Here is a 16613-nt window from a genome sequence, read left to right as displayed (position 1 = left end):
ATCATCTCTGCTATATAAACTCATCGCACTCTCCTTTCCCTGTCAGATTGTTGGTTTTGGTGTCCTCAGTGTGTTGTTGTCGTCGTCTGCTCTTCCAGTTCCTGTTCCAGTTCCAGATCGTGTCCTGTTCGGTGTTTTCGTGGTGTTCGTCGTGTTGGATGTTCACTTCACTGGATTCACCGTCACCTGTCTTCACCTCCACGCTGACCATCAAGTCCCTGCGCCACCAGCCCACCCGTGTGTTTTTGCTGTGTCTTCTGACCAACAATAAAAGAGTTTTACTTGCATATTGCTTCCGCCCCTGAATTATGACAGAACGATCTGACCAGACGATGGGAGCAGCAAGTGGATCCTCTTCGCTTGAAGACTTCATCAGAGTAACCATTTCTCGGATAGAGGCTCAAGAGAGGACATCTACGGAGTCGGGTCGGGCCATTCAAGCTCTCGTGGCGCAGGTGTCCGAGCTCACCCAGCAGCTTCAACATCTACAAGCTCCCACTGCGCCACCACCCACACCGGCCGCTCCCCCAGTTCCACCATCAAGCGCCTCCCAGTCAGAACCCCGTCTACCGGTCCCTGAACCCTACAGTGGTGAGCCAAATTTTTGCAGAGCTTTTCTAACACGCTGTACTATGCATTTCTCTCTGCAACCCAGAACATTTGCCACAGAACAAAGCAAAGTAGCATTCGTACTCACACTGCTGACTGGGAGGGCAGCTCTGTGGGGGACGGCGGTGTGGGAGAATCAAGATCCGTGTTGTTCCTCGTTCAAGACACTCGCCGCCGAGATGAAGATGGTGTTTGACCGCGCGGTCGCGGGAAGAGAAGCAGCACGAACCCTGGCGGATCTCAAGCAAGGAAGCAGATCCGTATCAGATTATGCCATTGAGTTCCGGACCTTGGCGGCTGAGTGTCAATGGAACGAGGAAGCGCAGTGGGACATGTTCCTGCATGGGCTGGCTGACCGCGTCCTGAGAGAAATCTACGCGTTGGATTTACCCGCTACACTCAACGGACTCATTGACCTGGCGCTTCGCGTGGATTCTCGTCTCTCTCGTGTTGAACGGATGAGGTTACCGGTTCGGGCTTCAACCACCGTGGAGACCACGCAAGCCAGCGGCGGGGACGCGGTCAGCCCCGTCCACGATCACGAGCCCATGCAGGTCGGGCGAGCTCGGCTTTCCCGGGAGGAGAAGGAAAGGCGGAGATCCCAGGGCCTTTGCCTGTACTGTGGGACTGCTGGTCACTTCGCTTACAACTGCCCGGTAAAAGGGCAAGCCCGGCAGTAAATCTGAGGCTACTGTCGGGTGGGATCTCCGCTGAGAAGACCTCATCAACATCAACTCTCCTTCCGGTAAGACTTAGATGGTCAGCCAACACTCACGACTGTCTTGCACTTTTGGATTCCGGGGCAGAAGGGAACTTCATGGACTACACATTCGCTCACAAGATTCACGTTCCCCTGTTACCACTCACCCATTCCATTGCTGTGCACGCCCTCAATGGTCAAGCCCTTCCCACCATCGCATTCACCACTGGACCCATTACACTCACTGTATCCGGCAATCACACAGAGACTACCTCATTTTACATCCTGGACTCCCCCCTTGCACCTGTCGTTCTCGGTCATCCCTGGCTAATCAAGCATAACCCCAAGATTGACTGGCAGCAGAGATCAGTGTTGGAGTGGAGCAGTTTTTGTCATGAGTCCTGTCTTGTGTCTGCCTGTCCGTCTGTTGTTGTTTCTGCTTTTCAGGAGGAGGCAGTGGATTTATCAAACGTGCCCGCGGAGTATCTGGACCTGAAGGAAGTGTTCAGTAAGTCTCGGGCTGCTTCTCTCCCTCCGCATCGTCCCTATGACTGTGCAATAGATCTACTGCCAGGTACGTCTCCGCCTAAAGGCAAGCTTTACTCTCTATCTATTCCCGAGAGGGAGGCCATGGAGAAATATATTTCTGATTCTCTGGCATCCAAATTCATCCGACCTTCCTCTTCTCCTGCGGGGGCGGGGTTCTTTTTTGTGGGGAAGAAGGACGGTTCTCTGCGACCTTGCATTGATTACCGAGGGCTGAATAACATCACGGTAAAGAATACTTATCCTTTGCCGTTGATGTCTTCAGCCTTCGAGAGGTTGCAGGGAGCGTCGGTCTTCACAAAACTGGACTTACGTAACGCTTATCATTTGGTCCGCATCAGGAAGGGGGATGAATGGAAGACTGCGTTTAACACCCCCAGGGGGCACTTTGAATATTTGGTTATGCCTTTTGGGCTGTCCAATAGTCCAGCAGTCTTCCAGGCACTCGTCAATGACGTGCTCAGAGACATGGTCGATCAGTTCATTTATGTCTACCTGGATGACATATTGATTTTTTTCTTCGTCTCTCCAGGAACATGTTCAGCACGTCAGACGAGTGCTTCAGAGGTTGTTAGAGAATGGTCTTTTTGTCAAGGCGGAGAAATGCGCTTTTCATGCACAGTCTGTTCCTTTCTTAGGATACATTGTGTCGTCTGAGGGGATGCGTATGGATCCTGAGAAGGTTAAGGCTGTGGTGGATTGGCCAAGTCCGGATTCCCGTAAGGCCCTACAGAGGTTTCTGGGGTTCGCCAATTTTTACCGGCGGTTCATTCGCAATTTCAGCCAACTAGCCTCACCTCTGACCGCCTTGACCTCCCCCAGAACTACGTTCAGGTGGTCAGACGCAGCCGAGGCTGCGTTTGCCAAACTGAAAGGCCGCTTTGTTTCAGCCCCCATCCTAGTTACCCCTGATCCATCACGTCAGTTCATGGTGGAGGTCGACGCGTCAGAGGTGGGGGTAGGTGCAGTGTTATCCCAACGTTCTCCTACAGACGACAGAATGCATCCGTGCGCGTTTTTGTCTCATCGGTTGTCCCCTGCCGAACGTAATTATGATATTGGTAACAGAGAGTTGTTGGCAGTCAAGTTAGCATTGGAGGAGTGGCGTCACTGGTTAGAAGGGTCGGGGGTACCTTTTATCGTATGGACTGATCATAAGAATCTGGAATACATTAGAACCGCTAAAAGATTGAACTCTAGGCAGGCTCGGTGGGCACTTTTTTTCGGACGTTTTGACTTTACTCTCTCGTACCGCCCGGGCTCCAAAAACATCAAGCCCGATTCTTTGTCACGTATTTTTGACCATTCCGATCGCCCGTCTACTCCCGAGTGCATTTTTCCGGAGTCCCTAATTGTCTCCACACTCTCATGGGAGGTCGAATCGAAGGTCAGAACGGCCTTAGAAGGGGTAACGCCTCCGCCCGGTTGTCCACCGAACCGGTTATTTGTGCCAGAGCAATTACGGTCCAACGTCATTCAGTGGGGTCATTGTTCCAATGTGGCTTGTCATCCAGGAGTCAGTCGTACCACGTCTTTAGTTAAGCAACGATTTTGGTGGCCACGTATGGCTCGTGACGTTCACAGTTTTGTATTGGCTTGCTCAGTTTGTGCCACTGGTAAGACTTCCAATCGACCCCCAGATGGGCTCCTTCAACCGCTGCCGATCCCTTCGAGACCCTGGTCCCACATCGCTCTAGATTTTATCACCGCCCTCCCACCCTCTCAGGGTAACACGGTAGTTTTGACTGTGGTGGACCGATTCTCGAAGGCGGTCCATTTCATTCCCTTGCCCAAATTACCCTCAGCCAAGGAGACAGCGGTAACAGTCGTTGACCACGTCTTTCGGCTACATGGCCTCCCGACAGACGTGGTCTCCGACAGAGGACCCCAATTTGTGTCCAAATTTTGGCAAGAATTTTGTAGATTACTGGGTGCGACTGTTAGTCTGTCCTCAGGGTTTCATCCCCAGAGCAATGGCCAAACTGAGAGAGCCAACCAGGATTTGGAGAGAACGTTGCGATGTTTGGTCTCCAAGAATCCTTCCTCATGGAGCCAACGACTGTCAATGGTGGAGTACGCCCACAATTCGTTACCAGTATCATCTACGGGCCTATCGCCGTTTAAGTGTAGTCTAGGTTACCAGCCACCAATTTTTCCTAGTCTGGAATCCGAAGTCGCGGTCCCCTCCGCTCACGCCTTTGTCCAGAGGTGTCGCCACACTTGGACTAGAGCCCGCGAGACTCTACTCCAAGCGGGAGCGCGCACCAAGGCTAAAGCCGATCGCCACCGGTCTAAGCCTCCCGTATACGTCGTTGGTCAAAAAGTGTGGCTTTCTACTAAGAACATTCCTCTCCGCTCCGTCTCTAATAAGCTAGCTCCCAAATTTATTGGCCCATTCACTGTCACCAAGATCATTAGCCCGGTGGCAGTCCGCCTCAAACTCCCTCCAGTGTACAGGAGGATTCATTCCGTCTTCCATGTTTCCAAAATCAAGCCCGTGTTTCGTTCTCAGTTTAATCCGCCCGTCCCGGTTCCCCCCCCGCCGCGTCTCGTAGAAGGGGAACCTACGTATTCGGTTAATCGCATTCTGGACTCAAGGCGGAGGGGACGCGGATTCCAGTACTTGGTGGACTGGGAGGGTTACGGTCCGGAGGAGAGGAGTTGGGTTCCTGCCAGAGACATCCTGGATCACTCTCTTATCGATGATTACAATCGACAGGTAAGGGAGTCTGGGGACGCCAGGAGGCGTTCCTAGGAGAGGGGGTACTGTCACGGTTCATGAATTCACTGGTTTCTTCGTGTCTCGTGTATTTGTTGTTTTGTGTGTGTGGGTGTGTGTGAGTGGGCGTGGCGGCTCGTTCAGTTGATCAGCACTCCACCTGATCTCATTCCCCTCATCAGCTACCATCAATCATCTCTGCTATATAAACTCATCGCACTCTCCTTTCCCTGTCAGATCGTTGGTTTTGGTGTCCTCAGTGTGTTGTCGTCGTCTGCTCTTCCGGTTCCAGTTCCTGTTCCAGTTCCAGATCGTGTCCTGTTCGGTGTTTTCGTGGTGTTCGTCGTGTTGGATGTTCACTTCACTGGATTCACCGTCACCTGTCTTCACCTCCACGCTGACCATCAAGTCCCTGCGCCACCAGCCCACCCGTGTGTTTTTGCTGTGTCTTCTGACCAACAATAAAAGAGTTTTACTTGCATATTGCTTCCGCCCCTGAATTATGACACATAAGCGCTAGAAAATGTAATCTTTGTCCGATGTCTGCGCTATTTTTCTCCTGAAGTTGTGATCAATAAAAACGTATCTGTATTCTAAAATTGCGTCTCTCTCTTAACAAGCGTTTGACAACGCGGGCGTCTGTTGGCGTTGCAGTCTCTGGTATTTTGTTGTTGTTGTTCTGTTTTCAACTGTGAAACAACGGCCCGGACCAGTGTTGCCACCAGGGGCGTCAGTTTGTTTTGAAAAGTGGTGGGGACAAAAGATCAGATGAAAAAACATTACAGCAGGATGGGAAAAATATTGAATAACGGTGCATCAAAAATGGGCATAGCGTAGGCCAGTCAACAACAGGAAAATACTCAGCATAAAACCCTCAACAATGTCGACTGCACATGTAACAGTCCCTGCAACACCAGCTCAACCGAACAGTGCCAAAGCACCATACTGTAGAAAACAGCAGCGCGTTAAGTCAATGATTACAATGAAATTCATTACATATGTAAAAGAATACACACCATAAGCATACAACGCAACATATCTGCATCAAATAACACCAGATCAAATTAAAACAATGTGGGATTTGCAACCAACATAGAATGCAGTGCAGTTAGAGAACCAAATCCACAAAATGTGAAATCCTGCTCTGCCATCGCACATCATAGCGTAACCAATATAAAGTGCCGTGATAAATACTGTCATTATGTATGCCACAAAAAAAAGCCACACTAAAATTCAAACTATTTTAAAACTATAAGATGGCACGCAGGCCCTCTCTCTCACGCACGCAAGCACGCACGCGCACACACACACACACACACACACACAAAGCCAGTTTTTTTAATTGATCTGTAAATTACGTAATCGGCTACAATTAACAAAAGCAATCACAGTGCAAATATATGCTATATAAAAACCCCTACCTGTACTGTTGATCAACATCTTCTCTTAAAGTTGAAAAATGTTAAAACTTCAAGAAGAACTAACGATGTTAGCCGGCTAATACATGGATAAATGAAACCTCCTCCCCAACACTTCGAGGTTTGAACGTAGTGCATCATGTCCATCCATTCCTGCTCAGGCCAGAGCGCAAATCCATGAAGCTGGAAAGGAGCGGTAGTCCCATGGAATTTCTAACTAACGTTAGCTAACTTCCCGCTTGAGGGCCGAGAACCGGCTTATGTTGTTTACAGACCACGCAGCCTCTGTGTAGCTAGCTAAATGTAGAGTTCAATATAAGACTGACATTGGTCAGTAGCCAATCTGCGTGTTTGGGGCGTGGTTTTGCGAAGGGTCAATTGGACGGAAACCCGCCCAATATGGCAACACTGCACAGGATAATCAATTGTAGAAAAAAGCAGTAACATAGCTAGCTAAACATTTAACCCTTTCGCACGTACAATCACACCGGTGTGATCAGTCTAGGCTGGTCCCTGGAGCGTACGATCACACCTGTGTGATTAGAATGGTCAGTGCATGACGAAGACCTGAAGACCTGGCTGCGCTCTTCAATGTCACAAACCCGACTCAACAGTGTGGCTGTTTGTCATGTTCACAGAGAGAGAATGTATAACTTGGACAAGAAGAAACTGTGTCAAGAATTTGTTCAAGTTACTGATCGGCGCATGCATGTTTTTGGGTCATTTTAGAATCAGTAATAGTTTATTTAGTTTAAGTTACTTTTTTTGGACAATGTACATTGTTTCTTTCTGTATCTAAACTGCATTGCATGTTTTATTTTGTGCAAATAAACCTTTAACATTTCTTGGTTCGCTTGATTTTTCAGAACATTTTAACCAAATGCTTTCAAAAAGTGGTGGGGACAAAATCAGCCATTTCAAAAAGTGGTGGGGACATGTCCCCAGCGTCCCCAGTGTAAATGACACCTATGGTTGCCACCAAGCGGCAACCTCCCCGTCTCTTTCTTGAAACCAACACGGAAGTGAGTTAAACTGCAATTCGTTGACTGGCCGCTTGAGGCTGGTGTCAAAAGTGAGTCAAATCTGTATCTCCCCCATGTTAAAATGCCAAATTTTACAGCAGAAAAAAACGTGTTTACAGCCTGGTGTCTGTATGTGGCTTTGGTCTATACAGCTAATTTTGCCCTTCATGACAACTGTGAGGGGGGTGAATTTTTTTATAACTCATCCGTTTAGTTGATTAATATTTAAAGTTCTGCATAATTAAGGGTGTGTCCACTTGAGTGACAGGTGGATTGCCGCTGATGTCAATGCTAGCCGTTTGTGTGTTGTTACTAGCCGTCACTTCACCTCAGCAAATTTTAGCTGCTAACTTGCCATATCTGCAGTGTTTGTGCTTTTTTTTCGGGATTATTTCATACAATTTAATACACCCATTACTTCGCCCATGGATTTGGATTCTGTCGTTGTCGTCGAGTATCGTTCGAGAGAACAACCAGCGCTGTATTTCAGTTGTTTTCCTCTGTGAACATGCACTAATGGATGTCTGACAATTCCGTTGCTTTTTGGAGTTTTCAGATTTAAAAACGTCAATAAAGGCTCGTTCGTTCTGCACGGAACAGATTATAATATGCTTATGTACCGTCAGATGAAATCCTGCAGGTGTCGGTGCTTTCTCCGTCCATGCTATAAATGCACATCCTTGAATGAGTGCGGATTTCCAGCGCATTTACTTCAACTTCATAGGTAACGTTAATATATCTATGGTTTAACCCATTTGAGAGGCGGCCAAAATCAGAATTTAAAATGGACTGAATAAGCTCTCTACGAACTTGACGAGCGATGCCGCGCTGACGGACCATAGACTATAAAAAAAGAGTGACTAACATGTATGCACATAAATCACTGTCACACACACTCTCTCAGAGTAATATTAAGTTACTGCATATACATGTTCAACTAGCAGAATAGTACAGAATCATGATACACAGTCTCACTTGTTGCCATGTCTTTTAACTATTATAATATTTCGAAGGGCAAAAACAGGAACTTTTAATTGGCTTTACATCATCAACTGTCACTTTAGCGCGAGGCCCTGTGCAGTCGCAGACTTGGTACTGTCAGTAGCATATAGCATAGCATTACCTCCCCACCCGCCCTGCCTCTTTGCCCATTTTCTGTTATCCGGGAGTGACGCGAGTCCAAGATGGCGACGGCCGGCTCCGCCCACTTTAGGCTTCAAAAATGCTCTTCAGAAACCTACGGGTGACGTCACGGACACTACGTCCATATTTTTTTACAGTCTATGGTTGCCACATTGTGGATCAACTGACTAGTAAAAAAAAAAAACAATGTGCATGTTCGACCTGCGCGTACAAAGTACGCACAAAAATTGGGCGCCGCGCGTACTATTTTGGTGACGAAATTTGCATCACGCGCTCTGTGCACAGACCCTCACGTAAAAAGCCTTAAAGGCTGATACTTCTGCGTCAGACCTATGCCGTATCCGGTTTTCATTTATACTTCTGCATAGTTGTCCGTATCGGCGTGCAATTACACATGCAGACCGCTAGTAGGCAGTGTCCACGGGCATAGTGATGTTGTAACCCACAGTATCAAGGAAAAAGCCAAAGAAGCAGCTTGTTGTGTATGTTGTAGGAGAAGCAGCAGCAGTGATGGCAGCAAATAGACAGCAACTTTTGTTGCAGCGTTGTTACATTTTTGGAGAGGTGCACGTCAGGCTACACGTGCTACACGTACGACGCAGCTATGCCTTAGGTTCAACACAGAAGTATAGATCCGCCTTCAGGGCTCATTTACACTTGGTATTAACATGTGACCTGTATTCGGATGTCATTTACTCACCAGAAGGTGAGTAAATGATGACAGAATTAAAAAAAATTATTGAACTATCCCATTAATAACTTTAAAGTCACAGACATTAATGCTTAAAGTTGTCATATAATGCCATTTTTGTACAAGTTAATATGATTCTTTAGGGTCTAAATGAAAAGTTTGTAATACACTTTAAATAAAAATTCTCATTAGTATTGTAAGAAAACACTCATTTTACCTGGTCAAAAACAGCTCTGTTTTCAGCACGCCAAGTGCATGTGTCTTTAAATGATAATGAGCTTTGCTCACCCCGCCCTTCTGTTCGTTTCGGAATGGTTGGTTAACTAATGTCACTTTGATCTATCTTTGTATGTACTGGCAGGGTAGAGTAGTGAGATACGAACACTATGTGTTTACTGATGTATACGTTAGTTCATTGACAGACTTTATACTGACCCTCGTTTATAAAGCAGTCTGGTGAGAAATGATTCGCGCAAACATGAAAGCATTGACGTTGATCGTGGGTAATATTCCCTTCGAAAACAAAACTCAGCCACTGTGACTTCAGCGGTTCAGATATAGGAACATCAAAATGACTGCTGTGTTCGTTATTACACCCTAGAACAGAACACCACAATCGCTTATGATGACAGCTCGCTCAGGGCGGGTCTGTGTTGAAACTCTGCTGTTTCGTGGGAGGGGCGTCCGACTGTGTGACGTCACACGGTCAGACGGCTCGATTTGAGACGGGGGAAAACATATAAGGAGATAAAAAAAAGAAAACACTGGATGGATTTTTATCATTATGTGATGGTTGTGTACAGGCACTGCCAACACACATTTCAGTACAATCAACTTGTAAAAGTGCATGTACCATTATATGACCCCTTTAACAGATAATTTGTTAATGTATAATCTAATTAGCTAGACAGCTAGATAGCTATAGACAGACAGACAATTCACATGATTTTAGGTAGGATTCACACCTGTAGAACAAACCAGACAGTTTAATATTCAGAATTAGTGGTTTCTTCAAAACACTATAGGCTAATCTTAATATACAAACAATTTTAATTGTGACGTTGTCTTTGCAAACATCGTCACTCCACAATTAAACACATTTCAAAAACGTGCTTTTGCTAAAACTCAACAAAAATCTAAAATCTGTCAAAAACTTTCAAGTTAATCTGTGCAACATCAATAACACCAGTCTTGTTAAGTGGAGAAAAGCTGTAGCTGCTGCTTTGTAGCGTTGCATGTTTGCCCTACAGAGAGAGGCTCTCTCCCACACCTCTTTAAACTTCAGAAACCCACCTCACCAAACACCTTCTCATCTGCTCATACTGTGAAGGCAATCAGTGTTAATTATGACAGTAAATGAATACAGCTCATTTAAGCAGACATCTTCTCTGGCGTTTGGTGCAGTGGCATCGCTTGTTCTGTTGATCGTCTGGAAGATTTATTTGTCGAACGGGTCACTGAAGACCTCTCCGACGCGCTGATGTTCTTGACTACACGCTCTCCTCAGATCCTCCCTCCTCCACAGCTTCACGACAAGCATGTGTTGCCCTGAGGCGTGACGGTAGCACTTAACAGGCTTTTCTTCCTTTTCTAAAGAACAGATATGGCACTTATCCTAGTGAAACTGCAAGAATGGGGGAGTCAGAGTGCACAAGAGTGTGTAGTGACCCAGACGACAGTCACGCTGTGGACAAGTTGTAAAGCTTTAAGTGGAGTCAGCACTTCTCAACGTTTTAACTGTTTAAGTTACTTGTTTTTCTGTGTTGTTTCACCTAAACCTGATCCATAAATGAACATTAAAAATACAGTGGATGTATTAACATAATTATTTGAAATAAATTATATGATGATCATTTATAATAATTTAAATGTACTGTGAACAGAGTTTGAATAAAATATGTATTTGGATGAAATGACTAACTGAAGTATTAGATGAATGCTATAATTACATTTCTTTTGTGCTCCGAAAAAAGAAAGAAAGTCATTCAGATTTTGAATGTCATGAAGATTAGAAAATGGTGACAGAATTTTCATTTTTGAGTGAACAATAGGCCTATCAGTCATGATATAATATTTAACTATCATTTATTAATGTACAATCTAGATGGATGGACAGACAGACAGATAGATAGATATATGGATAGATGGATGGATGGATAGATAGATAGATAGATAGATAGATAGATAGATAGATAGATAGATAGATAGATAGATAGATAGATAGATAGATAGATAGATAGGTTTACATTATTCATTTAGAAGATGCTTAGTTTGATCCAAGGATGGAAATGAATTAAGTGCTATAGCCTACTAAATTTGAATGATTCTATTATAAACATGAATTAAAATATTAACATAATTTGCCTACATTATATAAAGTTAGGTTTTTATAAAGTGTTATTGATAAAAATGTAACCTTTTTAAATTGCTGACAAGATTTCTTGAGAATGGTTTGGGGTCCCTGGGTCTGTGGTTGACATTTTAAATATACATTAATTAACTAATCGGTAAGACATTAAAGTTACACTAACCTTTGACCCTTTAGCGGGTTTTTGTTTTGTTTTGTTTTTTGGATGTGCTTCGGCTCTGCTCCTCTGCGCGGATGAATGTAGTTACTGTACATGTAGATCTTATCAGAGCAGAAGGACAAATAAATAAGGTTTGGTTGCGACAGCAAACTTTTGAGCTTTACACTCGCCACTTTCCCCGCGAAATCCGTCCCGACAGCTTTAAAATGGCATTATAGGTAGTTTTTTGGTAATGGCTTGGATTCTTTGCTGTCTTTCATTGATATATATCATTAAGCAATAGGCCGATTTGTTAGTAGGCTATACCAAATTACTAATGAAAGTGATAATTAATCACCCCCTGCTGGCGCGCGGGGCAAACGCAGTCTCATACATAATGGTGTGCTTTGCATAAGTTTATTTTGTCAAGCGCCCTCTCACGCGTTTGCCCATATGTTCCCCACTCCCTCGTGCACGCGCGGGTCTGATGTAGTTTAAATGACAGGCGTGTTTTATTGCACTGGCTGCGTTCTGCCATTCATCTCCACAGCCACTTGTGCATCAGTGAATCGCGCGCTGTGTGTGAGTGCGTTCAGCACTAAGGTGAGAAGCAGAGGGAGGGGTTTAAACTTGCCCGATGCGCTGGGAGCTGATTGACTGTCATCTCTCTCTCTCTCTCTCTCTCTCTCTCTCTCTCTCTCTCTCTCTCTCTCTCTCTCTCTCTCGGGTTTATATGTGGATTTCTTCTGCTCCACAGCAGATCTTTGCGCTCGGACTGGAGGTGTTGTTCAGGAGCCCCGGCTCTCTCTTCTACCGGACAGGACACCCGTGAGCATGAGCATGGCAGACACCCACTAAAGCCATCACGGAGAGATACGCGTATATACCGACTATGGCTGTGGACGGTAAGCTCGCTGCTTGTTATTTACTACGTAAACCAGTTCAATTATGATTTGATTCACACTGCAGCCACATGCAAACTATGATCCGTTTATTTACAGGGTGGCGTTATACAGACATTTATGACTTTTGATGTTTACTGTATTATTCTAGACTATACAGGACCGAAGACTAATATTTTTGTGTACTATATATATATATATATAGCCTTATACCTACTATACTATAAATTAACTCTTTACATTACACTGTTTACACAACATTTACAGTGCTATTTACTAGGCTAATGTCCTTTACTAAAGTATAGGACTAAAACTTTAAAGTATATAATAACATATTTTAACATTTCCTTTTTTTTTCTGCAATTTGCCAAAGTTTTAACTTGGATTTCGTAATTTAGTTAATGAAGAGTTGTTAAAACTTTTTCAAATTTAGCATTTGTTTTACTGTGTACTTTAGACTATAATTTTTTTTACTGTAGTAGCCATTTATGATTACACTTTATTTTAAGGTGTCCATGTTACAATGTAGTACTGAGTAATAATAAAAAATACATGTAGCCTACTTACTATAGGGTTAGGATTAGGGTTTGGTTTAGGGTCACTTGCATGCAATTACACATTATTTATAGTTATTACTACAGTAACGTGTAAAAAGCCGTATTTACTATAGTACATGCTTATATTCTACTACAGGGTATTATAATATCCTATACTACACTGTACTACAAAGGACCTTTAATTTTTTTTGCTGTACCCTGTGATGCTGTTTATATTTTTTTCTGAATGCCATGTGCAAGGTCAGAAAGTTGATAAACGGTGCAGGTGTTTTTTATTTTTTATTTTCCAGATGTATTTGTGCCCATCATGTTGACAATGACATTGCGCTCAAATCGCTGTAGGGAATGTCAGATAGAGTTCATGGGTTCACAGCTGGACATAAACATAAAGTCTACCTGACAACTTGTATGACAAATGAAAACATTCACACACATGCTCTCAGTGATCTCGAGGGCATTTATGCAATTGTATATATGTTTTCCCTTGGCCCCTGGCAATTTGACATAATCATATAGTAGCTATATCTGCAGCGCTCAGCGTGGTGCTGAAACGGACAGCAAGACCTTGCCTCACTTTAACCTGCGCTTCTTCGTATTCAATGTCCTTTTCCTAATTCTCTCTCCTGCCGCACGTGTGATTCAGTAACTTAAAAGTGCAATTTGTGCCCAAAATAGGATGTTCTGTACGTAGAAACAAATTGCATAATCATAAAGCTCCCCTCAAGGAAAGTTAGATCATGGTTTATTCAAACGTGCTGTTTTTTATCCAATTAAAATGGCTTGTTTTAATCCGTGTTGTATTCTGTGCGCAGAGTATTATTTAAGAACGTTTTTCTCAGCCGCCCTAAGAGAAAGTCTGATACGTGAGTGAGTACACAAGCGGTTTATACAGAGGCAGCTTATATTTGCATCCGAGGCGTTTGATTAGACAACTGAATTACACTTGAGAGAACTGATTGTTTGCTTTAATATCTTCTATTGCACAGATATTGCCGTATCATTCTCCTGTTACAGTACAGTTATTACTTGGCAAGGTTTCATTTCATGCAGGCTGTAATAAAAACATTTCTGGAATAGCACTGGTCTCTGATTCACATAAAGCATGTTTGTGTCACTGCTCATATAAAGCTTCATTAGATCTGGAGAGGCACAGATGTTGGGTTAACCCCCTCTCACCCTGTTTCACACACCCTACAGCTCTCAACCAATCCCAGCATGCAGCAGGAGGACTGGGCTGTTTTCCTGCTACCTAAGGGAGCACCAATGCATTAAGTGCATGGACAAATGCGTGTCACTCATTCATGCATACAGATGGATTAGAAATGCTAGACCCACAAGCCTCACTCGCGGTTTCTAACCACACGCACACTGAAAAAATAGAAAGGGAGAGCGTGAAAGGGCAGAAGCGATAAAAAGAGAGTAATTTCTGGTTCTGTTTCGCTCGGATTGACATGCAGTGGTTGAAGGGAGTGTGTATTTTGTCTCAATGTGTGTTTGCCTGTTATCAGCAGAAGTGATTCCTTGCTTGACCAGCCTATCAACACCATTGACTTTTATTCTTTCTTTCTATTCTTTTACCTCTAATTGCTGAGAGATGAGCGGCTTTTCCATCGCATTTCATCATAGTTTTCACTTGGTCCACCAGTTTTATAAAGCATGTAAAAACTCAGTGCACTTATAATGGGAGTCTGTGGGGAAATGCAGTCTGGAGGGTTTAAAAGCAGAAATGTGAAGCTTGTGATATAATCCTTATTTTAATTCTGACATACAGTGTGTTTTATTTAAGCTATAAAGTTGTTTAACCCTTACATTATGGCAATTTGACCCACAACACGAAATTGAGCGACCCTAAAAAGGACATAATGCTCCTGTTTTTTCTCGTCATAGTCGTGATGTTGCTCATCACAGTTCGGTACAAGCACCAGAACCACGTCTCATCGCCGCAGATCTGTATTTGTGTGTGTGACGGAGCGATTCACACACAACAAGCATATTTATCCCAGAACACAGCATCGTTTAAAGCCGACCAATCAGGTTGTGAATGTATCCCTATGCCTTTAGGTTCGGTGTCTTTATGTTCAGTGCTAAAATGCCAATGTGAATGCTAAGCGGACCAGGACTAAATGTTTTTTTTTTTTGGTCCGGACCAAACGAACCAAGCGAACCGAACTACAAGTGTGAACACACCCTTACTAAGGTTTGTGACAGTCAATTTACTGGTATTTACACACCATTATTTTACACACCATTAATGTCTTAACCGATTTTGCACTTGATATTATGACATGACACTGAATTTGCACATTGTCAGCAATGTAACACTGCAGCTTATCCATGTTGTGGGCAAAAAAATTGATGCTGACACAGTCAATATTTCGGCCCTCAAAAAACCATTTATTCCGAAACCGAAAATGCGGTTTTTGTTTTTGCATCATTATTGAACACAAAAGGTTAGAATGCATTTTATCTCACTATAGACTCATTTTTAAATGTTTAAAGTTAAAATTTTATGGCTGATTTACATTTTATCCAAAGCATTATAGAGTGGTGCAGGGATGATGTCAGAATTTTCCACTGGTTTCTTTGAGATTTTCCTATGGGATTTTATAATGGAGTTTAATTTATGCGTAAAATAAAGCCTGTGGTAAAGATAACTTGACAATTCTTTGACGTTCTACAACGTAAATTACACTCACCCATTGTGAGAACGTGAATTTAAGCAGTTATGTTCATCTTTGAAAACGTGTATTTCTAATAAGTAACTAGATAAGAAAGCTTGGGGTGTGAGTGTGTGCAGTGTATGTTGTAGAACAAAACGTCAAAGTATCAGGTTATGTTCACCACAGGCCTTATTTTACTCATAAATTGAAAAACCCCATTATAAAACCGAATAGGAAAATCTCAAAGGAACCAGCGGCCGAATTAGACATCCAGGTTTTGACGTCATCCCTGCACCACTTTATTGCCTCGCTCCATAGACTTTGCTCGGAAGTGAAATACACCATTTTAACTTAAAAAAAGGTCACAATTATTGTCTGTGGTAATCGACAGTGTGTCACAGATGCTGTTGATAGAGCTTAATTAGTATTGAACCCCAGAACATTCCTTCAACAATGGTCCCAAATCTGTCCTTTAAGAGCATTTGTGCTAAAGCCTCTTGATCTTGTTTGTACTCACAGTGCATTGTAGGTCAGATTAAACGAATCGCGCCCAAACCACATGACCGAAGTTACGTCCCTGTGAACCGATTCTCACATGAGCGCATGAATAAAAGAAGCAAAGGAGGTGAAATGAAAGGAAGCTACTGTTTTCTTTAGCCACATAAACATGGTCTTTATTAGCCTTCTCTCACATGTTGGTTAAGGAGGGGCTCTTAACAGCTATTTGGTGTCCTGCCCAAAAGTTGCCTTTGGAGAGCTTTTGAAATGTGATCCTGGCTCAAATGGTGTGGAATGTGTGTGTGTGTGTTTAGGCCAGCATCCTTGTGTCCTCGCAGGCATTATCTCCACCTTAAACCATCCATCCATCCGTCCCTTTATCCCCCCTATTCTTTTGTATCATATCTTTCAAGCAGACAAAGGATTTTGCTAAAATGGATTTTGTGTGTGTGTCTATATGGAATGTTTGATCTGTGTGTGTGTGTGTGTGTGTGTGTGTGTGTGTGTGTGTGTGTGTGCACATCTATGAGGGTACATTATGTTTTTATGCTGCTGTATGTACGTTTGGGTTTTAATTCTCATTCCGTTGGCCTGTTGTTGGTCTTAATACCCTCTTACTGTGTCATCGCAGTTCACACAGC

The 16613-nt window shown here is 43.6% G+C and overlaps 1 protein-coding gene across 1 annotated transcript in view; it reads left to right on the top strand.

Annotated features, from left to right (window-relative positions):
- The first annotated feature begins 11941 nt into the window (after positions 1–11941).
- Positions 11942–16613, top strand: part of samd10b (sterile alpha motif domain containing 10b) — a 79364-nt gene continuing 74692 nt past the window's right edge. Inside the window, exons 1-2 of the mRNA XM_082145300.1 lie at positions 11942–11958; positions 12113–12260. Coding sequence (XP_082001426.1) covers positions 12248–12260 — 13 coding nt within the window. The 5' untranslated portion in view covers positions 11942–11958; positions 12113–12247. The remainder of the gene's footprint in view (positions 11959–12112; positions 12261–16613) is intronic.

Source organism: Leuciscus leuciscus (assembly GCF_965113295.1).
Source record: "Leuciscus leuciscus genome assembly, chromosome: 18".
In the NCBI taxonomy this organism is placed as follows: Eukaryota; Metazoa; Chordata; class Actinopteri; order Cypriniformes; family Leuciscidae; genus Leuciscus; species Leuciscus leuciscus.
This window is presented reverse-complemented; position numbering and strand designations above follow the sequence as displayed.